This window comes from Neophocaena asiaeorientalis, unplaced genomic scaffold (genome assembly GCF_003031525.2).
Source record: "Neophocaena asiaeorientalis asiaeorientalis breed wild unplaced genomic scaffold, Neophocaena_asiaeorientalis_V1.1 scaffold82, whole genome shotgun sequence".
In the NCBI taxonomy this organism is placed as follows: Eukaryota; Metazoa; Chordata; class Mammalia; order Artiodactyla; family Phocoenidae; genus Neophocaena; species Neophocaena asiaeorientalis.
Genome location: NW_020173068.1, coordinates 7726636 through 7748928, shown reverse-complemented (window position 1 = coordinate 7748928; position 22293 = coordinate 7726636). Strand labels below are relative to the sequence as shown.

At 49.6% G+C, this 22293-nt stretch overlaps 1 protein-coding gene across 7 annotated transcripts in view; it reads right to left on the bottom strand.

The window, feature by feature from the left end:
- Nucleotides 1–22293, bottom strand: part of EPB41L1 (erythrocyte membrane protein band 4.1 like 1) — a 110476-nt gene that overhangs the window by 26763 nt on the left and 61420 nt on the right. For 3 of the 7 annotated variants that reach the window (XM_024743072.1, XM_024743073.1, XM_024743077.1), the window contains exons 6-14: nt 18951–19026; nt 13068–13286; nt 10650–10737; nt 9959–10111; nt 8613–8710; nt 8169–8344; nt 5164–5312; nt 4252–4287; nt 1686–1868 (exon numbers count right to left, since the gene is read on the bottom strand). In XM_024743072.1, coding sequence (XP_024598840.1) covers nt 1686–1868; nt 4252–4287; nt 5164–5312; nt 8169–8344; nt 8613–8710; nt 9959–10111; nt 10650–10737; nt 13068–13286; nt 18951–19026 — 1178 coding nt within the window. The remainder of the gene's footprint in view (nt 1–1685; nt 1869–4251; nt 4288–5163; nt 5313–8168; nt 8345–8612; nt 8711–9958; nt 10112–10649; nt 10738–13067; nt 13287–18950; nt 19027–22293) is intronic. The other 4 variants (XM_024743074.1, XM_024743075.1, XM_024743078.1 and 1 more) reach the window with 2 other exon arrangements.

Sequence of the window (22293 nt, the reverse complement as noted above, 5' to 3'; positions counted from 1 at the left end):
GTGACCACAGAAGCCCTCCGTGGGTGAAGAGATTTGCCCTCCTTCCATGGCACCAGCCACAGAGGCCCCCATGGCATCCCTGACGTCGTGAATCACCAGCCAAGGAGCTACCACGGCAGCCTCGCTAGACAAGGCCCTGGTACCCGGCACGTTGAGGCCACGGGAGTGCTGATTCAATCAAAGGCTCACTTATTAGATCACAGCTGCATCATCAATTTCAAAGCTCTAAAGGGCAGCACAGGCACAACTGACTGTCTCCTGAGCTTCATATGATGTGGTCTTGCTCCCAGGCAGCTGTGATTTAATAGCAAATACAGTGGCCTGGGACATAAGAACATTAGATTCTGGCCCCTCTTCTACCAGCTATGACACTGATCAAGTCCTTCCCCTTCCTGAGCGTCCGTGCCCATGTGTAAAATGAGGACCTTGAGCCAACTGGGTTCCGAGGGTCCTTCCCAACTTTAAAAAGGATTCTGATTTGAAATTAACCTTGTGTGGGAGAGTTCCAAGGCTCTCCAAATGAAACAATAAGTAACTCACATTGAGCATCTAGGTCTTCTGCTGCCCCCTCCATGTTTTATCTCATTGGATGCTCACAACAGTCCTGGGAACTAGGTGCTTTTATTATCTCTATCTAACGGAGGCTCAGAGGGGTTAAGTAACAAGCCCAGAGTCATCCAGCTAGCAGGCAGCAGGGCCGGAATTCAAACCCAGGCACTGTAAGGCTAGACCTCAGAAGCAGCAGCACTGGAGAGAAAACACCTAATATAAACGGGGGCAGGGCTTCCCTGGTGGTGCAGTGGTTGAGAGTCCGCCTGCCGACGCAGGGTACGCGGGTTCATGCCCCGGTCCGGGAGGATCCCACATGCCGCGGAGCGGCTGGGCCCGTGAGCCATGGCCGTTGAGCCTGCGCGCCCGGAGCCTGTTGCTCTGCAACGGATGAGGCCACAACAGTGAGAGGCCCGCGTACCGCAAAAACAAAACAAAACAAAACAAAAAAAACGGGGGTAAAGAGTGCCAAGATTTAGCAGTGCTAAAAATACCAGCTTGGGATTATAAATACAGGAATTCTCAAGATCCTATCTTTCTCTTTTTCAATGAGAAAACACCCCATGCTTTCCACTCTGAAAGACAGGTCATGTGGGATCTTTTTCTGGAGCACCTGGAACAGCTCTGACTTTCCTAGAGGATCTGTTCCCTTCTGGTGGGCTCTTCCTAGGAAGGAACCCTCCCACCATCTGTGTTTTCACAATAGGCACAAAAGGGTCTGGTTACTGGACAGAACTACCAGGATTCTTAAAATTTTGTGTGTGTGAGAATCACCTGGGGCACTTGTTTAAAATACTGATTCCAGGGCTCTACCTCCAAATACTCTGATTCAGTAGGTCCGAGTTGGGGCCCCAGAACCTGCATTTCTAACCAGCACCCTTTCCCCATTACACTCTGGCTGATGGAAGGGAAATACACCATGCTACGGTGAGTCTTCTGAGTTTTTCAAGGTGGTCCCTGGGGCCCAGGGTTCCAAGAGTGAGTGAATTTGTCTTCCTCAGCTTAACCTGCTGCCCCATCTCCATCACCACCTTACGCTGCAACGGGGCGTGGAGGGGGAGGGTAAGTCAGTACATAGCAACCTTCCCCACCGTCTTTACCCAAGGCCCCAGGTGAGGGGTTCGGGTGAGGCCTACCTCGTTGACCTTCTCAGGGGTGCCCTTGGGGGAGGGGGAGGCGGGAGAGGAGGGTAGCCTGCGTTCCCGCTCCCAGTCTCGGTCCCGGTGGATCAGTTTGCTGTTGGGTTCCTTCAAGGTCCTCTTGAGCTCGTTGATGCTGGCCTGGTGCTTCAGCAAGACATCCTCTGGCTTGTCTAAGAACTGGGGTGTACAGAGAGGACAGTCAGGTATCAGAGGAACAGCTCCAAGAAGAGGATGCAAGGCGTGGTGAAAATGGTAATGGTCCCCATCACCGCCCTACATCAGCAAGGTGATTCCCATCCATGGCCCCGTCTCACCCTCACAGCGTCCCATAAGCCAAGCAGGGCAGGGATGATTAGCCCCAACAGGTACACAAACCACTCAAGATTAAAGAGAAGAGCAAAAAGCACTTAAGATTAAGAAGAGGAGACTTCTGGCCAAGTACCATCTTTTCTTCTCCCCTGCCTGGCTCCTGGTCTTGGAACACCTAAGTCAACCCATATCCCACAGGTCTGGGTAAGTTCCCTTTAGTTTCACGAGGCGCAGAGGTGACTTCCCTCTGGTTACAACCAAAGCACAGTGAGAAATCACCAGTCCTGTTCACTGGGCTGCTCTGGCCCACTGCTTGGCCTCCTGGATCCTGGTGCCTACCTCTGGCCATGACTTGGACCACTGTGCTTAGCAGGATCCTCGGTCTAGGCCCCTCCTAGCCCAACGTGTGCCACTGCTCAGGCCCCGTAGGGCCCTTCTAAATCCAAGGACATCCAGAGAAATGTGCCCTGCTTCCACACCAGGGGCCAGGAAGAGATGATGTTTAGCGTTCTCTGCTGTGAGCCACTACCTTCCCCAACCACCCAGGATCTTCCAGATTCCTTGTGGGTACCAACTCCTCAAGGGCAGACAGGGTGAGATACAGCCAGACAGAGAAACAAGGGCTCTGTGGGGTGTTCAGGAAGATTAGAATTAGAGACCAGGAAGAAGGGAGGTAAGTCCCAAGGCTGGGCACAAGAACCGAGCCAGGTACAGCTGGAGTCATAGAAGCGTCGCTATTAAATTGCCAAGTTGGAGCTCTGGGCGGTACAGAGGTACCCTTGCCCTTAGGTCAAGTGAGGACCAGCCTTTGCACAGGAACCAGCAGTAGTCTGCCTACTTCTGGAGGCAGGGCAGGTGCGCTGGCAGCCCAAGGACCCTTATCTGCAAAGCTGTTTGAGGACTCAGGACAAGAAATAGACAACCTCAGCTTATTATAAAGTCAGATCAGTGATTCTGGAACAATTACTTGGAAGGCAGGATTGCCCTTGGACAAGGCTAGAGTTCCCCTGGGCTTATCTCTGGCATCCGAGGATCCACTATGATTGACTCCTAAGTTAACTAAGGAAGGAAGCCGATGCCACTGAGGCTCTGCTTTCCCTCTAGTCATCTGTCTGTACCTCCTGCATCCCTTCCTGAGCAGCTGTCTCAGGACAACGTCTGTCTGAGAAATCAAACCCGACAGAGGGTGCACAGGTGGGTGGGTTTGGGCCGCCACGGACCTAAGACGTGGCTGGTGACCTTCCATCTTGAACCTGCTGCACTGGTCCTGTGATCATGTGGTGTTCCCCAAGGCTGAAAGGAGCAGTGGATCCTTGAAGGATAAGGGCCTGGGGGAAACCTAGTCCAAATGCCTTGCTGTGCAGATGGGGGACTGGGGCCTGAGGGGACTTTACCAAGACCCTCAAAGAGTCAGTGGCAGAACTGGGGCTGAAACCCAAGAGCCAGGCCTTTCTGACGCCCCAGCCTCTGGCCTTTCCCTCAGCAGCCCAAGAACAGACCCACTTCTCCTGCAGTTAAGTATCAAGGGAAGAGTTGGACACTATGTGAAAGGGAAGGAGAAGTGGTTAGCACAGGATGAGGGTGTTGAGAGAAGCAGCAAACGGGAGGAGGAGGCTTTCCTGGCAGAGCTGGAGCAGCAGGGGCCCCGCCCGCGGGAGGTGCACCTGGGGCTGAGAAGACAGATGTGCTCTGTGGCCCCTCCCTCCCCACACCCCCCACTCCCACATCTGGTTGCCCATAGATACAAAAAGAAGCTTGGTCGGTGGGGGGACACAGGGGACACAGATGCGGAGGCATGACAAGACAGTGGTACAGGGAGGAGAAGAGTCAAAAGAAGGCTTTGGGGTGGGAGTGGGGGGAGGTGTGGGGGATGGAAGTGGAGATGAGCTCAGTGAAAGCACAGAATGGCCTGGAAGAACTGGGGGACACAGTGGGGGATGGTCAGTGGGTGGGAAGCAAGCACAGCGTGGTCTGGAGAGGCAGAGCATGAAGCTGGGAAAGGGAGGGAGAGGTGGGGAGGGAGGGAAACACGGGTGGTTGGTTGGGGGGGCTGGAGTCTCTTGATGAGCTTAAGCGGGGGAGGGGGTGATGGAGGGTGGGGTTGGGTGAGGGAGGGGGCTGGCCGGGAGCGGAGGAGAAGCTGAAGTTGAGGTGGTGCCGGGATGTGAGCCTGGGATGGATGGTGGGGTGATGACAAATGAACTGGGGTGGGTGAATGGCTGGGTGGGCGGGGACAGGCCCCATGCAGTACCTCCTGCTTGTGCCTCGGCGTGGTTTCCTGCTCCGGCTAGCGGGACGTGGGAGGAGGAAAAGGAACCAGCAGGGTCAGTAGAGCAAATGGATTAGAGATACCGCGACTGGCCTGGTCCAGCAGGTAGCCCAGAGCACTCTGGGAAGCTGGGTGGGCCACCAGCAGGGCAGTGAGGTCGTCAGAAGGTACGGGACGTGAAGCAGGGAGCCCAGGAAGGCGAAGAAGGGGGCGGGAGGCCTGGAGGCAAAGCGGCCCATCACACTCGGCAGATGGGAAGTGGGGCTCTGGAGAGTCATGCTTCTGGCTGTCAGTGTGTGTTCAGGAGCTTGTGCTCCCAAGGTGGGGGTGCATGAAGGAAACCCAGCACACCCGTGTGTGCACGTGCCCGTGTGCGTGCGCACGTTGCCTGCACGTCCGGGGACATAACCCTATGGGCGAGGGGGTACACGTCTGTGAGTGAACACCTGCGAGTCTCAGGCCACGCGGGCCTGCGAGAGCATGCGCACAGGTTGGTGGGAAATGGGCGCGGGCGGCAGGAACTTGAACCTCACCCTTGTGGCCTGCAGGGACACCCTATCATGGGTGAGTGGGGGCGGTGCAGATCCAGATCACAGGCAAAAGGGCAAATTAGAAGTGAGCAAGAGGAGGCCGGAGTCCACCAGGGAACAGAGTGCCCCTCCCAGAAAGCAGGGCAGAGTGAGCGGAAGGGTACAGGGTGGGCAGCGTGCCCCACCCCCACCTGCGGATTCCAGGTATTGAGCACGGCCCAAGAGCAAGGCCCTGTCCGTGGTGCGCCGCACAGCAAGGGTGCCTGGCCACCGCTGAGGGCACCTGAAGGTCAAGGCTGAGCCTAGACCCAGGATCAGCCTCCTGACGCCCAGGTCAGAGGGTACGAGGAAGCGGGGCTCGTACCTTTAACTCCTTGATCTTGGTGGGGGTCCTGACCTCTCCCTCCTCAGCCTCTGACCGCCGCCCCCCAGACTCGCCATCCTCCTCCCGCTTGTCACTGTCAGGTCCTGCGTCGTGGTTCTCACTGACCGAGGCTGGGCGAGAGAACTCTGCTGAAGTGGGCAGAGACGGCCGGGCGGCCATGTGAGTCACCTCCCAGGCACAGGGAACAGGAGCCAACCCACCGCCCGCCCAACCATGCCTGGTGTAGAGCAGATACCACCACAGCCTCAACACGCTGGGGATAAGGAGCCAGTGCCCAGAGGAGTGGCGTGGCCTTCCCCAGGTCACTCAGGTGGTGAGAGCCAGAGCTACCTCCAGCGCCAGGCCCTCCCCTGATTTCTACAGCACTTGAGCCTGGGTTCAAATCTCAAATCCATCTCTTCTTGGCTGTGTGATCTTGGGTAAGTTATACAACCTCTCTGGGCCTCAGTTTCCTCATCTACGAACAGTACCTAATTCAGACAACTGGGAGGAGGAACAGAGAAGCTAATGTGTCTCAGAGAAGCAGCGGCTGGCTCAGAGTGAGCCAATTCGATCAGTGTTGGCTCACAAATGTTACTGTTTTTGTTGTGGTGGTCGTAGCAGATACTCGCTTGACTGTTATTTAACAAGACACAGATACTGTGAGATTAGCTTTTATTAGTGAAAGTTAAAGTTCTGAGGTTTGCACATGATTTACCTTCTTTTTAAATTAGGGAGAAATCAAGGGGATCCCTGCACTAACATCTTTCTCACTCACTGGCATTCCAAAATCCTTTTCTGAACAGAAAAGAAAGGGATGGAATTACAGACTTCACATCAGACACTGGGCAAAACCCAGACTATGCCCAGGGCTCGTGTCTCAGTGGAAAAAATGGCTGGAAAATACTGCATTAAAATCATCAGAGCACAGATCATCCTCAGGATTGGCATAGATTTTTTTTTTAAAGAATAATTATCCCTTTTATTCATATATATCACTTGACAAACTGCCCATTTATGCACATTATTTCATTAGATCCACATAATACTCTGTGTTGCTGGCTAGGATGGGAATTACTATCCCCACTTTAAAGAGGATAAATTGAGACCTTGAAAGGAGAAAGGTCCCACTGGTAACCTTTCAGTGAATCAGGACAAGGACCCAGGCCTCCTGGCTTAGAGTCCGGGCTTCCTAGATAATGAACTTCACCAGTTCTGGGCCAATCTTTGCTGCTCTGAACAATCTGGGTTTCATTCAGCCCCCAGCATGGTAATGGGAGCTGCAGGGGAGGACAGAAGGACAGCACAGCCCTCTTTTCCCTTTGCTTAAATCTCAGCTCTCAGCACTGTACCTACTCAAGGAGAATAGGGAGCTTCCTGAGCCCCAAATGGACCCTTGCAAAACTGCACGTCCTCCGAACACGGCCAGGGAGTCCTGGGGCGGGACTCACCTCCATACTACTGGAAACATATCACCCTCCTGATCACCTGGCAAACTCCTAAGCATCCTTCAAGACTCTAGCCCAGTTGTCACCCTCTCTGCACAGGGCTGCTCTGTATTCTGTACATACTTCTCCCACCAGCTGAATCATGTTGAACGCTGACAAACCTACTATTCTGTGAGCTCCTCAAAGGAAAGGGCCACACTTATACTCAAAACCGTACCCAGGACCTAACACAAGGCCTGGCACACATCTAACACTAAGGAAATATTTGTTGCCTTGCCTGGATGCCAGCTCCAATATGTTCTGGGAGCATCTGCTGGTCCCCCACCAAAGTCCCCATCTCCTACCTTCAAGCTACCCCCTACAGACCTAAAAGCAATAATAATTTATTAGTGGTCCTACAATTTATTAAGGTCCTACTATGTGCCATGAACTGTTTTGGGTGTGGTAGAGGTATTACTTGTTTAGTTCTCCCTATAACACAATGAAGTAGGTATTATTCATTTTGCAGAAGAAGAAATAGGCCCAGGGGAGTTAAGCTGCTCAAGGCCTCCCATCCTTTCATTCAAATATTTATGGACCACCTCCTGCATCCATGGAGCAACTGGTGAGTGTCAAGGCTGAGACCTAACTCTGCCTAACTCCCAATGCCCCATGTGGCTTCTGACCCTCTCCTATAAACTTGTGAGCATATCCTGGGAGAGTTCTGGGCCCTAAAGGGTGCTGATTTAGTAGGATTAGGTAAAGGCCTGGGACTTCTCATGTTTACAAGCTCACAGCTGGTTCTGATGCCACATTTTGAGAAGCCCTGGTCTGCTTGATACAGGGCAATGTACGGCCAATTCTCATTAATAGTCAGGGCACCGGGCTTCCCTGGTGGCACAGTGGTTGAGAGTCCGCCTGCTGATGCAGGGGACACGGGTTCGTGCCCCGGTCCGGGAAGATCCCACATGCCGTGGAGCAGCTGGGCCCGTGAGCCATGGCCGCTGAGCCTGCGCATCCGGAGCCTGTGCTCCGCAGCGGGAGAGGCCACAACAGTGAGAGGCCCGCGTACCAAAAAAAAAAAAGTCAAGGCACCTATCAACTCAAGAGAAACGGGGGCAGTGGAGACTGCCATGCAGTTAGATGTCAATCAGCCCAGAGCCGAGTGGAACCAAAAAAATGATTGGGAACAACTCCTTCGCCTCCAGTAAGGCATCACCAGCTCCACACTGCAGTTACAATATACCATTCCAGAATGGTGACAGGCTGTGAACCGCTAAGCTTCTTGGGAAGGGGGCCCAGAAAACCATATGGCTGAACCTGGGACCCCAAAAGGCCGCAACTCAGGGAAGTTGTGAGAAGCCCAGAGTGTCAGTGTCACATTCCAGCAGAAGTGGTACCGTAGGCTAGACTAACCCACTGAGAGTCCCCAGATGCAGCAGTGCTCTGGGGCCACCATGCCTGGTGCAAATCAACTGTGATGTGTTCACCGCCTCCAATGCTCATTCTACAGGACCCGGCATGCCCCCACCCCCCTCTACACGCCACTCTCCCCGCCACCTCCAGCGTGGGACATACCTCCGTCAAGACTGCGGGACATGGTGTACCGTTTGCTGGAGGAACGCTCAAAGAAGGGCGCGGGCCGGTCGATGAGGGCGCTGGCCTGGCGGGTCTGTGCCTGGGTCCTCCCACTATACCGAAATTTGGAGCCCATCACCAGGAAGCCCTTGGGTGGGGGCTCAGGGGACACCAGCCTGCAGGGGAGGGATGGAGGCAAGGAGAGAGGATCAGACGCGCAACGCCAGGCCCAAGGCTGGACCACAGCTGGCCTTCCGTCCCGCTGTCCCACCACCTACGACAACTCTAAGTGGTCCAGAAGGTGAGAGACTTGGGGAAAGAGGAGGAGGAGGGCTTTCCTAGAGTCCCTACTCACTCCTCCTACTGACGAAACACAGCCGTCACCCACATCCACTCACAGCCTCGGCCTCAGCCCCTGTTACCACACCCCAGGGGCAGGCTCACCGGAAGAACGTATGGTGCTCAATGCAGACCTTCCACAGTCTCTTGGCCGACCGGTGATTTGGGAGCTTAAAGCCAATCGTGCTCTCAAACTGCTCATACTGCAAAACCAGGGAGGGTGGGTCAGAAGCAAGGCCTGGGCCCACTCACCACCAGTCCATCCTTTCTGAACCTCTTTCTCAGGCCTGTATGACTCTGGCCTGTTCGTTCATTTATTCATTCATTTAATCAATCAGCTGGATTAAGCCCTTACTCTGTGACAGATCCAGAGCTAAGCAACAGAGACACCAGGGTGACCAAGACAGAAGATTCTTGGCGGGGCGGGGGTGGGGGGATGATAAATGGGTAAACAAGCTCATCTCAGATACTGATAAGGGCACAAAGGAATGGATAGAGATGTGTGATGTGACAGGGAATGCCTGCACAGGCGCACTACTTTAGAAAGGGTGATCAGGGAACGCCCTCTACACAGGGGATCTCTGAGCAGAGAACTGGAGGATGGGAAAGGAACCAAAGCTATGTGAGAAGGTGGGGCAGAGGATTTCAGGTGGAGGGAACAACAAATGCAAAGGGCTCGGGCAGGAAAGAGTTTGCTTATTCAAGGATCTCAGAGAAGGGTGAAGGGGCTGGAGTGCCCGTGGGCGTGGGGCGGCGGGGCAGAGGCATGTGGGAGAGGCAGGTGGCCAGACAGAGTTAGGACTTGAGTCCAAGAGCTAAGGAGAGCTCTCAGAAGGTTCAAGTGAGGAGTGGGAGTGGGGTGGGTTTGACATGAACTGATGCAAGGGACTTCTAAGCTCTCTCCAGCAGCTACGAGGAAAATGGCCTGGAGTGGCAGTGGAGGCCGGGAGACCAGTGAGAAGGACAGTGTAGGGATGGAGGGGAGAGACGGTGGCTGGTGCAGTGGACAGAGGGACAGAAGCAGACGGGCTCGTATTTATTCTAGAGGTAGAACCAAGCGGACTTTGTGATGGGCGGGATGTGGAGGGTGGGCATATTCATGTTTGCATGTGTGTGTAGTCGTGTGTCTGTGTGTATCTTCGTATGAGTACCACATGTAAGCAAATCAGGGACATGGACATAACATTCCCTGATCTGTATAACCTGAATATATGTGGTTTTCTTTATGCGTATACTCCCGTGTGTGTGTGTGTGTGTGTGTGTGTGTGCAGGCACATACCTAAAGTGCAAAGTCTACGTAGAGAGCCCCAGCAAAAGAGGACTGTCTCCCTACCCAGCACCCAGCATCTCCATCCATGTATCCTGGGTAGGAAAAAACCCAGGCCCAGCTGCCGGGGTCCCCTTCACTTTAGCTGATCCTGGTGAAGAAGGGATTCCCAAGGCAGGCTCACCTCCCCAGGCCGGATCTTGATGTAGAAGTTACTCCTCTTGTAGGAGATCTTGAGAATCTTGGGCCAGGCGAAGCGGTTGATCCTCAGCCGGTCCCGGTAGATGAGCAGGCCATTGGCACAGACTCCTAACATGATGTCGATGCCCTCAGAGTCCTGTGTGAGAAGGGACCGTGGAGTGACCCCGAAACCCCATTCTGAGCTCTGCTTGTAATGAGCCGTCAGGAGCAGGGTTTGAGCATCCATGCTGGAGCCCCACTGACTAATCCCTCACAGAGCCATTTGTTCATTCATTTTGTCCTTTATTCACCCACTCACTTGTTCAATCATTTTCTCTATCCATCACTCAATCATTCATTCACCCAGCAAACAGTTAGGGGTACCTATGCATACCAGGTCGTATGCTATATGCTCAGGATACAGAAATAAGTTAAGGCCTATGTCTTTCCTTCATGAAGCTCTCAATCTAGCGGTGGCACAGACAGATTCATAAATAAATATAATACAAGGAGAAAATAATAAGGGTCATGGGGAAATAAAGGGTTATGGAAGGTCAAGTTATGAGAAATGAGAAGAGAAAAGGCTTCAGGTTGGAGCTAGCACAGAGTCTGGCACACCAAGCCCTCCAGAAGACCCTGGTAGTTCCTCAGAAGCATCCCCCAGAACCTAGGGGAACCCTGGCACCCAGCAATACCTTGGCATGGTGCAGGTCTACTCCGTACATAGAAAGCTTCTTGGCGTTCTCTAGGAAGTGGATTTCTGCTTCTCCTGGGGTCATGCCCCTAAGGGAAAGAAAGTGGTCGCTGGTGGCCAGTGGAAGGACCAAGGCCTGAGCCCTGTCAGCCGAAGATGACGGTGATCAGAGCCTGTGATTCCAGGAAGGCAAGCATTCTGGAGCAGGAGTGTGGCTGGGCCTCCCCAGTCCCTCACCTCTGCTCTCAGTGCCGGACAGTGCACCCCTAGCCCCCGCTTCAGTCCGCTGAACTCTCATCTCCTGCCAAAGCTCAGGTCCAGCTTTATTTTCTCCAGGAAGCGTCCAAGGCCTCAGCCGGGAGTCCAGATTTTTGCCTCATTCTGCCACTGGATTAAATGGGAGCCATAAATTCTGTTTCTTCACGACAGTGAAACCACTGTGGATGACATTGCTTACCATTATCACCCAGGGGCTCCTAAATTATTACCCATAAAGGCTATTTTTCGCAGAATTTTGTATCAGAAACCACTTAATCGCCCTTGAGGAAAGGAGGAATCTCTCTCCTTTCTGAAAAGAAGAGTTACATAATTCATCAAGTTCCTTCTTGGCTTTGGCTGCCAGGAAACTGTATACTCTCACAGCATTTACTGAGTAACATGTATTGAGTACTACATGCTGGTTACTGTTCCAAGCACTTTACATGTATTAATTCATTTGAATCCTCATAACAGGACTATAAGGTAGATATCACTATTCCCACTTTATAGATGAGGAAACTATGGCACAGAGAGGTTGAATAACTTGCCTAAGGGCACACAGCTATTAAGTAGCAAAGTCAGGATTTGAATCCAGACAATGTGGCTCCATGGTTCATGTTCCCAGCCACTTCGTTTACATCTGTCTCATAGCCTCAGTTTCCTGTGCTCTGTCTACCTCGGGGAGCTTTTGTGCAGAATACCTGGACACTGGAAGTCAATCTGCTTTATGTCAAAAGAGCTGTTACAGCTGAAGGGATGGCCGTTAGGATTTCTCCAGCCCATATTGATCTGAACTTCCCCCTCTGAATTATTAGGACTCTTGCAAATCCCTAACACACCTTGCTGCCTACAACAGGGATGACAAAGAACCCAGGCAGACACTGCTAACCGGCTGCACGGTTTCAGTAACCTGCTCAACACAATACAACAGCAGCCGTTACTAGCCAATCAGAGTTGGTGTGCAAGTCTCTGAGAGACACATTTGCCACCCAGACCTCGTGTCCCATCACACCCCAGCAGGCTTTCTTCCCCACGTACATGATCCCTCCACCTCTGGACCTGGGCCTCTCTCCAGATGGCCTCTCTCCCCAGGACGCAACCCTCCTCATTCCCTCCATCCTTATTAGCAATGTGATAATATCACCATACCCCCTCCCACATGCACAGCACTTTACAGTTTACAATGCACTTCCACGTCATTTATCACATTGGGTTCCCCTGACAAGCCTGGACTTAGAATCCAAAGTACTTCCAGCTTAAAAGGATCATTTAGTTCCAAGGGTCCCCTCAGGGAGCGGGTATCACCCTCACGGCAGGGATTTGGAAATGGGGGATGCATTTCGGTTGTTACAATGACTGACGGGGTGTTATGGGCATTTAATGCCTGGGGCCCAGGGATGCCAAACATCCTGCACAGTGAATTCTCCTGCCCCGAATACCAGTAGTTGAGAAACACTGATAATCTAAGTCCTTACAAATACAGGTAACAGATGGGGCTGATGGGTTAAATACCCAGCCCATAATCACACAACTAGTTAACTATCTTCTAACTCCTGGCACAAGCTGCTTTCCACTGCACAATCAACTACTCAACTCCTCAAATCACAGAGCAACAATAATAGCCACCATGCAGTGTGTCTCTAATATGCACCATTTAGCCCCTCCAGGACCCTACAGCATAGGTTTTATTAGTGCCCCCATTAAACAAATGAGGAAACTAAAGCACAGGCAAGTGAAATGACCAGCCCGGGATCCTCTGGTTAGAAACAGACAAAGCCAAAAGGTGAACCAGACAGTCTGGCTTTAGAATGTGAACTTTTGAACTTTATGCCCGGAGACATCAGGACACTTAACCAGGGACACACAATCATTATTATCATCTCCAATTGGCAGTTAAAGAGACCGATTCTCAGAGGCCAAGGACAGGGAATTACCATACCAGTACAAGAGCTTAAGAACCTGAAGTTCCAAGCAGTCATTTAAGGTCACATAGCAAGTTACCATCATTCCCATCTGATGAGATGATGTGCTCTCAGACACACCTCACGTCAACGGCAGAGCCAGGTGGGGTACTTACAGCATACGATCCTGTGGCCTAGCCAGGAAGGTTCTGGCCAACAGGGCAAGGAGCAAGGGGAGGCCTGGGCGGAGGCCCTCTCACCTGTACGTCTTGTGCAACTCCATGATCCTTTCTTCCAGCTCCCGGGTCTGGTTAGGGGCGAAGCGGAGCTCGCTGACATAGTTGCCCACATGTTCCTCAGCATCATAGTCACCTAGCTCAGCCTGCACGGCATAGGAGCCCAGCAGGGCATGCGTGACGAAGGAGCAGGGCAGGCGGCCTGTGATGATGTCCGCCCGCAGCTGCAGGCACAGGTAGTATCTGGACATAGGGGAGAGCTGGCATGGGCACGGGGGCCACTCCCTCCCTAGATTCCCCCAAGCACAGCTGCCCACCGATCCGTCAGCACCAACTGATCAACGCTCAGCGCAGCAGAAGAGAAATGTTCCCAGACACTGGCATGTCGTGTGTTAATACTTTGGGTGTATCCTAGAAGATGGTTATGTAACATTTCGTGCAACGTTAAGCATTTTTGTTCATTTCTAAGTTTGAAGGATTTTTCCTACTATAGGAACATTTTCGATTTCTAACTCATTTTCAAGCTAAATTAGGACTGCTTTGCTGGTTTAACCATTTTTTTAAAATGTGATGTATTTTTAATTATACTATTAATATACTCTTATTGTGGGAAAAATGTAAACTTTAGAGATAATTCTAAATTTCCTCTTGATGTCCATTCTCGGTCCTAACTCCCTCCCCCAGAGGTCACTGCTGTTATCCCTGTGGTGTTTAGACCTTTTTCCTCCATGGACATATAGAAATGCATGTGGTTTTCACATGATCATCTCCATGGATGTAGAAAAAGCAGCTGATAAAATTCAACATCGATTCATGATAAAAACTCTTATGAAACTGCGTATAGAGGGAACATATCTCAACATAATAAAAGCTACTTATGGCAAACCCATAGCCAATATAATACTCAACAGTGAAAGCTGAAAGCCTTCTCTCTAAAATCTAGAACAAGACAAGGATACCCACTCTCATCACTTCTATTCAACATAGTATTTCAAGTCCTTGCTACAGCAATCAGTCAGGAAAAAGAAATAAAAGGTATCCAAATTGGTAGGGAAGAGGTAAAACTGTCATTATACGCAGACGACATGATATTACATATAGAAAGCCCTAGAGATGCCACACAAAAACTGCTAGAACTGACAAATGAATTCAGCAAGACAGCAGGATACAAGGTTGACATACAGAAATTGGCTGCATTTCTTTACACTTAACAATAAAATATCAGAAAGGAAATGTAAAAAAAAAAATCCCTTTTATTTATTTTTTTAATCTACGATTTTTTTTTTTTTTTTAATTTTTTTATTTTATTTTATTTTTTTTCTGGTACGCGGGCCTCTGACTGTTGTGGCCTCTTCCGTTGTGGAGCGCAGGCTCCGGACGCGCAGGCTCAGCAGCCATGGCTCACGGGCCCAGCCGCTCCACGGCATGTGGGATCCTCCGGGACCAGGGCACGAACCCGAGTCCCCTGCATCGGCAGGCAGACTCTCAACCACTGCGCCACCAGGGAAGCCCCTATGATTTTTATTTTTAATTTCTGAATGCATCCAAGTGCTTCAAAATTATTAAAACTGAAACATTATACAGCAAGAAAAAAAAAGACTTCTTTCTTGCCACCATGGAACAAGTTACCAATCCTCTACGTGCAAGAGCTCTATTATTGCTGAAAAAAATCCCTTTTAAAATAACATCAAAAATAAAATAAAATACTTAGGAATAAACCTGACCAAGGAGGTAAAAGACTTATATGCTGAGAACTATAAAACATTAATAAAGGAAATTGAAGATGATTCAAAGAAATGGAAAGATATCCCATGCTCTTGTATTGGAAGAATTAACATCGTTAAAATGGCCATACTACCCAAAACAATCTACAGATTTAATGCAATCCCTATCAAATTACCCATGACATTTTTCACAGAACTAGAATAAATAATCCTAAAATTTATATGGAACCATAAAAGACCCAGAATTGCCAAAGTAATCCTGAGGAAAAAGAACAAAGCAGGAGGGACTTCCCTGGTGGGGCAGTGGTTAAGAATCCACCTGCCAGTGCAGGGGACATGGGTTAGAGCCCTGGTCTGGGGAGATCCCACCTGCTGCGGAGCAACTAAGCCCATGTGCCACAACTACTGAGCCTACACTCTACAGCCCATGAGCCACAACTACTGAAGCCCACCCGTGCTCTGCAACAAGAGAAGACACTGCAATGGGAAGCCCGCACAGTGCAATGAAGACTCAATGCAGTCAAAGATAAATAAATTAAAAAAAAATTTTTTTAAAAAGAACAAAGCAGGAGGCATAACCCTCCCAGATTTCAGACAATACTACAAAGCTACAGTAATCAAAACAGCATGATATTGGCACAAAAACAGACATATGGATCAATGGAACAGAAGAGAGAGCCCAGAAATACACCCACACACCTATGGTCAATTAATCTTCGACAAAGGAGGCAAGAACATGCAATGGGGAAAAGACAGTCTCTTCAGCAAGTGGTGCTGGGAAAGTTGGACAGCTGCATGTAAACCAATGAAGTTAGAACACACCCTCACACCATACACAAAAATAAACTCAAAATGGCTTAAAGACTTAAATATAAGACAGGACACCATACAATTTCTAGAAGTGAACATAGCAAAACATTCTGACATAAATCGTACCAACATTTTCTTAGGTCAGTCTCCCAAGGCAATAGAAATAAAATCAAAAGTAAACAAATGGAACCTAAACAAACTTACAAGCTTTTGCACAGCAAAGGAAACCATAAACAAAACAAAAAGACAACATACGGACTGGGAGAAAATATTTGCAAATGATGTAACCAACAAGGGCTTAATTTCCAAAATACACAAACAGCTCATACAACTCAATAACAAAAAAAAACAAAACAACCCAATCAAAAAATGGGCAGAAGACCTAAATAGACATTTCTCCAAAATGACATATAGATGGCAAATAGGCACATGAAAAGATGTTCATCATCGGTAAATATTAGAGAAATGCAAATCAATACTACAATGAGGTACCACCTCACACCGGTCAGAATGGCCATCATTAAAAAGTCTGCAAATAACAAATGCTGGAGAGGGTGTGGCAGAAAGGGAACCCTCCTACACTGTTGGTGGGAATGTAAATTGGTGCAGCCACTATGGAAAACAGTATGGAAGTTCCTCAAAAAACTAAAAATACAGTTGCCATATGATCCAGCAATCCCACTCCCGGGCATATATCCAGAAAAAAACTGTAATTAGAAAAGATACATGCACCCCTAGGTTCACAGCAGCACTACTTACATTAGCCAAGACATGGAAGCAATCTAACTGTCCATCGACAGATGAGTGGATAAAGAAGATGTGGTACATATATACAATGGAATATTGCTCAGCCATAAAAAGAATGAAATATTGCCATTTACAGCAACATGGATGCAACTAGAGATTATCATACTAAGTGAAGTAAATCAGAAACAGAAAGACAAATACCACATGATATCACTTACATGTGGAATCTAAAATATGACACAAATGAACTTATCTATGAAACAGAAACAGACTCACAGACATAGAAAACAGACTTGCGGTTGCCAGAGGGGAGAGGGGGTGGGGGAGGCATGGAATGGGAGTTTGGGATCAGCAGTTGCAAACTATTGTATATAGAATGGATAAACAACAAGGTCCTACTGTATAGCACAGGGAACTATATTCAATATCCTGTGATAAATCATAATGGAAAAGAATATGAAAAAGAATATATATATATGTATATATAACCGAATCATTTTCTGTACAGCAGAAATTAACACAACATTGTAAATCAACTATACTTCAATAAAATACATTTTTTAAAATACATGTAGTTTTGGTTCATGGGTGTTTTTACCATGTAAATGTTATCAAACGCTATATCTGACCACACAGCTTGATTTTTCACTCCCAACTATGTGCCTTAGAGCCCTTCCCATGTCAGCACACGTGACCCCTTTATTCATTTTAACTTCTGCACCATATTCCACTGTCTGGACTAACCTGTTTGCCAATGTTTTCTCAAAACTTTTTTATTTGGCTCCAGCTCTAAATGAATTGTCCAAACTGGTTTAAAAGAAACATTTCCAACCACTAGGCCATGATTTTTTTTATAACTTTCATGCACACTTGGATGATTTTACAACTTTTAGAACCATTACAAAGCACTTTTTATTCCTTTTTAAGTTACTGTGTAATTTTTTAAAATATTCCAGTTCATGCTCAGCCTATAATACCTCCTTGCCCACTTTGCTATGTTTCACCATTTTTTTTCCAATGACTTGTTTCTTTTCCTTTTAAGTGGCTTTTACTTAGTATAGTTTTTACTGCTCCACGACATTATTTTGCAGTCAGAACTGAAGCTCTGGCCAAAAGTACAATACATATGGCCTCAGTGTGTGCTCAGAGCCACGGCAGAGGCTCAGAGCCAGCAGCTGCTCAAACATTACAGGCATCGAGTGTGGGCTTATAAGCATATCATTCAAAAGTCTCCAAATTCAGAAATCATTACCAAACACACTGATCAGTCTTTCATTTCAGTCACTTTGTCATTCTGACCAGTTTATTTGGGTTCTAAATATTTTTGACTAAATCAGCTGCTACTACCACCCCATCCTCTGAGGCCAGCCACACCGGGCAGGGCTAACTTCCCTCCTGGTGTCCCTAGAGGCCCAATGTCCAGGGACCAGCACAAAGAGGAGAGGCACCAGTGGGCAAGACCAGGGGATGGGGGCTGTATTGGTCTAAAGCTCTCAGCCCTTTAGGGAATGAAGTTTAGACCCTGCTGCTGCCACCTTGGCCCCAAGCTGACCCTCAGGGATTAGAGCGGGGCTAATGAGGCCAAGGCCTCAGGTCTGATCTATTCCAGGGATATCTGTTTTATCTCCCAAGGCCAGAGTCCGTATCTTGACCTTGGCCCATTGCCTGGCAAATGGCAGAGATTAAGGAGGGACCCAATAGGAGACAGAGGATGGCTTAGTAGCTCCCTCTCCTGCTGTAGGAATAACTCCAAGCCACATCCTACGGTTGGTGGGTGTTTAGGGCCGCCCGCATAAGGATGACACAGCCCCAGGATATTGTAAAGTAAGACTATCTCTTTGGAAGGGGCTTAGATAAAGAGAAGGGCCCCTCCCTGTTTTGGATTTCAGAGGCAGGATGAGCCCCATGGAAGCTCTCATCCTGAGATGCTTTGCACCCCCTTCTAATCTTTAAGCCTTGTTATCTACTGGCACTGAGGCACAGGCCTGCACCTACAATCCACGTTCACCCCAGCAGCCTGGGCTTGCCTCCCTGGGGTGGTCACATGCCTCATTTGACTCCCACACGGCTGCCATGTGCACAGAGTAGCACACAGGACCAAACTCCCACTTGCAAAGGCATCTGTGTTCTAATCCCTCCTATCCCCAAAGTTAAAACCTGGCGGTCCAGCCAGCACATCGGCCTTCAGACATGTCTGCTTTATCCTACCCAGAGATGGCACACACCATGCTTTTTAAGAGTTCAAATTAGTTGCCAATATTTAAAAAGTGCGGTTTTTACTCTCAAATCTCTAGCTTCACTCCAACTATCAGGCCTGATTCCCACATGGCAGTGACTGCCCGAGCAGAACAGCAACTGTTTAAGCGGCATCTGTCCTCTTGAATTCACACTGAGCCCCACTGTTCCCTGTGACACCTCCCCCTCTGAAGTCAAGGGTCAGTTGCCATTGACCACTCTGTTTGCATCACTTTCTCTTGCACTGAGTTGGCTTCCCTTGTTGACGCTGTCTGCCCGGCCTCAGTAGGCATCTGGGTTTGCACCAGCCATCATGTAACCATATACCACCTTGTGTCTCCCAGGGCTCTGTGTCCATCCCCCTCCACCACCACCCCTCCCCAGCCCTCACCTTGTGATGTCTTCTGTCAGCTGGGCAGGGTCAGGGGGGTAGAACTTGACTGTGAAGGCAAAATTCCAGGGGCTGCCTGAGAGGAGAAGATGGGGGAGAGATCAGAGAGGCCCCATCTCACCCGTGGGTGGCCCAGATGCACCATGCCATGGGCAATTTTTCAGTCTTCCCATAACAATCATCTTAGGACAATCCAAAAAGAGAGGCTGGCACATTATTCCCACTTGACAGATGAGGAGACTGAGGCCCAGATTAACAGACTTGTGAACTAGCAGTGGGAAGGAAGGTAGAAAGAAAGAAAACAATGGTGCATGCCAGACATGCTGTTAATTACTTTACAAACATTGCTTCATTAAACCTCACAACGTCCCTGTAAGTAAGTCCTTGATAATGATTATCCCCATTTTGTAAATGAGGACGGTGAGGCCCAGGCAGTAAAGTGGCCAAGTCCAAGGTCACAAGCTAGGAAGTGGCAATGCTGAGGTTCAGGCCCAGGCCACCTGGATCCAGAGCCCATGCTCTTCCCTCTACACCAAAGTCTGTGCCCCCAGGACATTAATGGGAAGATAATTAATCTAGAAAATACCACATTAAACAGGTTTCCTAACTTTGGACTTCTCAGAGCCCTCACTCTGCTACCGTGCATTGCACCTCTTGAAGGGGGACATGCATTCAAGAGTTCCCAGAATCCATTTGACCTGTTGCATCTATGTGTCACAGGGCATCCTTCCAGATTAAAGTTTCTCAGAAAACATGTTGCAAAACTCTGCCCTATATAATGGTGACTCCATCTCAGATGGCAGAATTGGATTATAAACAAGACCCCAAAGCAAATATAATGGGCTAAAAGTAACAAAGAACATTTCACAGGGATAAATGTTAACCTCCAAGTTTAGATATGAAAGATCAATGGTACACATTTACAAGGTAGAGAAAAATAAACGCTGCGGTTTCAGCTGGAAACAAGCTCTGCAAACCAAGAAGAGGGATGACCACTTAAGAAGAGGGGGGAGGGAGGAGGCCTTGACGAAAGGCCATAATCCAGAACAATGGTCAGACCACCCCTGGGACATTTTGGGCTTCATGCTCTAAAGGGACCTCTGACAGAGTGAGAAAGAGAGGCCCATCCAGGGCAGGGCTGTGAACATGAAGGGCTGGAGGCCATGCCATCACTACCATCCTATCCCTGCAGGCATCACCATCTTCACCCTACAGCTGTCATGTCTCCAACACTTACTAAGTGCTGGTCGCTTGGCTTGCTAAGAACTTTACACGTGTTTTTGGAATTTAATCTTTATAGTGATCCTGAGGTAGACTTTCCTTTTAATAGATGAAGGTTTTGAGAGGTTAAGTCATTCTCCCAGGATCACCCAGCTAGTCAGCGATAGAAAACAGGTCTAGCCTCTGATCACATGACTCCACAACCTAGGCTCCTGACTGCAGCTGACTCCTTGGAAACAGCAGCCTCAAGGGGAAACAGTCCCTGTCTCAAGAATAATAATGGGGGAGTTCCCTGGTGGCCTAGTTGTTAGGATTCCGGGCTTTCACCGCCATGACCCCGCTTCAATCCCGGGGAGCTGAGATCTCACAAGCCGCACAGCACAGCCAAGAAAAAAAGAGAGCGAGAGAATAATGGTAATAATTAATAATAATAATAATGGCTAATATAAACTGGGTGTTACTATGGGCAGGCACCTTTTAGGTGTTGAACACCTAATAACTCATTTAATCCTCACAACAACCCTAAAGATAAGGGTTACCCCCACTTTACAGATGATGGGGCACAGAGCAATTAAATAACACGAGAAGCAGTGATGGAGTCAGGATTCAAATCCAGGCAGTCTACTTCCCCATCTGTCCTTTTAACCATCACACCAGATTGCCTCCTACTACGTGAAGCACCTACTATGTGCTGGCTGTTGTCCACACTCACATCACTGAACCTTCATCCCCACCTAGTGAGGCAGTAATCACTAATCCACTTGCTAGGGAGATGTGGGAATCCAGAGAGGTGGAGGAATTGCCCCCAGTGCCCTAGGTGATGGGCCCTGAGATTTGGGAGGAAATATACCCAACTCTGAAGGCCAGGACACAAGGACTCAGGTGCCACCTTCAGAAGGTTGGAGTTGTCACAAATCAAGAAAGTGGGTAAAAAATTGCTCTGTGGGGGCTCCAGAAGCCAGAACTGGGGTGAGTGGGTGGAGACTGCAGGGGTAGGAACAGAGACTGTGGCTTTACTAAATAAAGGAGGAAGCCCTGCTCCTTCATAACCCGAGGGGATCACTTCTTGCCCTGGGGAGGGAGTCGAGACCCAAAGATTCTGTCAGCAGCTTCTCTTTTCTAAGGTCCTGGTCCTTCTCAAACACTCTCAGCCACTGTGTGTGTTCTGATTCTTTCAGGCATGAGAGCCAGGCCTCCCAGCTGGGCTGGGGTTCCTGGGGACAGCATAAAGGCCAGGCCTAGGACCCTGTTGGCCCCAGAGAGGGGGGCTCTGTCCGTGAGCCTGCCTCTTTATCTCCAACTTACAGGAGGCTACAAGAAGCATCCCTCAAGCCCCCTCCTGCATAGTCAGCTGGCATCCCTAGGCCCAGCTGCCTGCTGTCACAGCAACAGGCTTGGCTCTAGCTTTCCAGCCAGGGGACCAGGAAGCCCAAGCACAGCCAAGGGGAGGAGCCCCCAGTGGAGGCATCACTGCCTCTAGGCTCCAAGTCCCCACTCACCGCATGCCCCCTGGCTGAGGCCACCTACCTCCCCCTTCTGGCGTTTGAAGGCTGCCCCACCTCCCTCCCAACATGCCTTTTTTCCTCTGGGCCAGAAAAGACAGGTTTTTGGCTTGCTCATCTGTCTTTGACCCAGGCCTTGAAAAGAGTGCAGGATGGTGCCAGGGGGCCAGGGCTCAAGACCTGGCGTGGCCCATACCTCACTCTGTGATCTTGGGTAAACACCTGCCTCTTTCTGGGCCTCAGTCACCCATCATTAAACACAGGACACACTCACTCCTCTCAGTTGGCAGTGGCCTAGAGTACTGTGGGGACAAGGATTCTGAGCTGAGTCAAAGGTCACTGATCACCGAAGCCTGCACTGGCCCTGGACAGAAGGGTGGCTGTTTTGAGGCCATCGGTCTGTCCCCTTGCCCTAGATGACTCTGAAGGTCCCTTCTAGGGCTGACGTCCTGAAGGCAGCTGTGATCCCTCTGCTAACCTGCTGGGTGACTCCTCTTGTCCAGGCCTCAGGCTCCTCATCTCTAAAACAATACCCTGCCTTCCCCAAGATGTGCCACACACAGCAAACGAACTCACGGGTCCGAACGCACTTCCCAAAGGAGGAAGGAGCAGCGCACCTA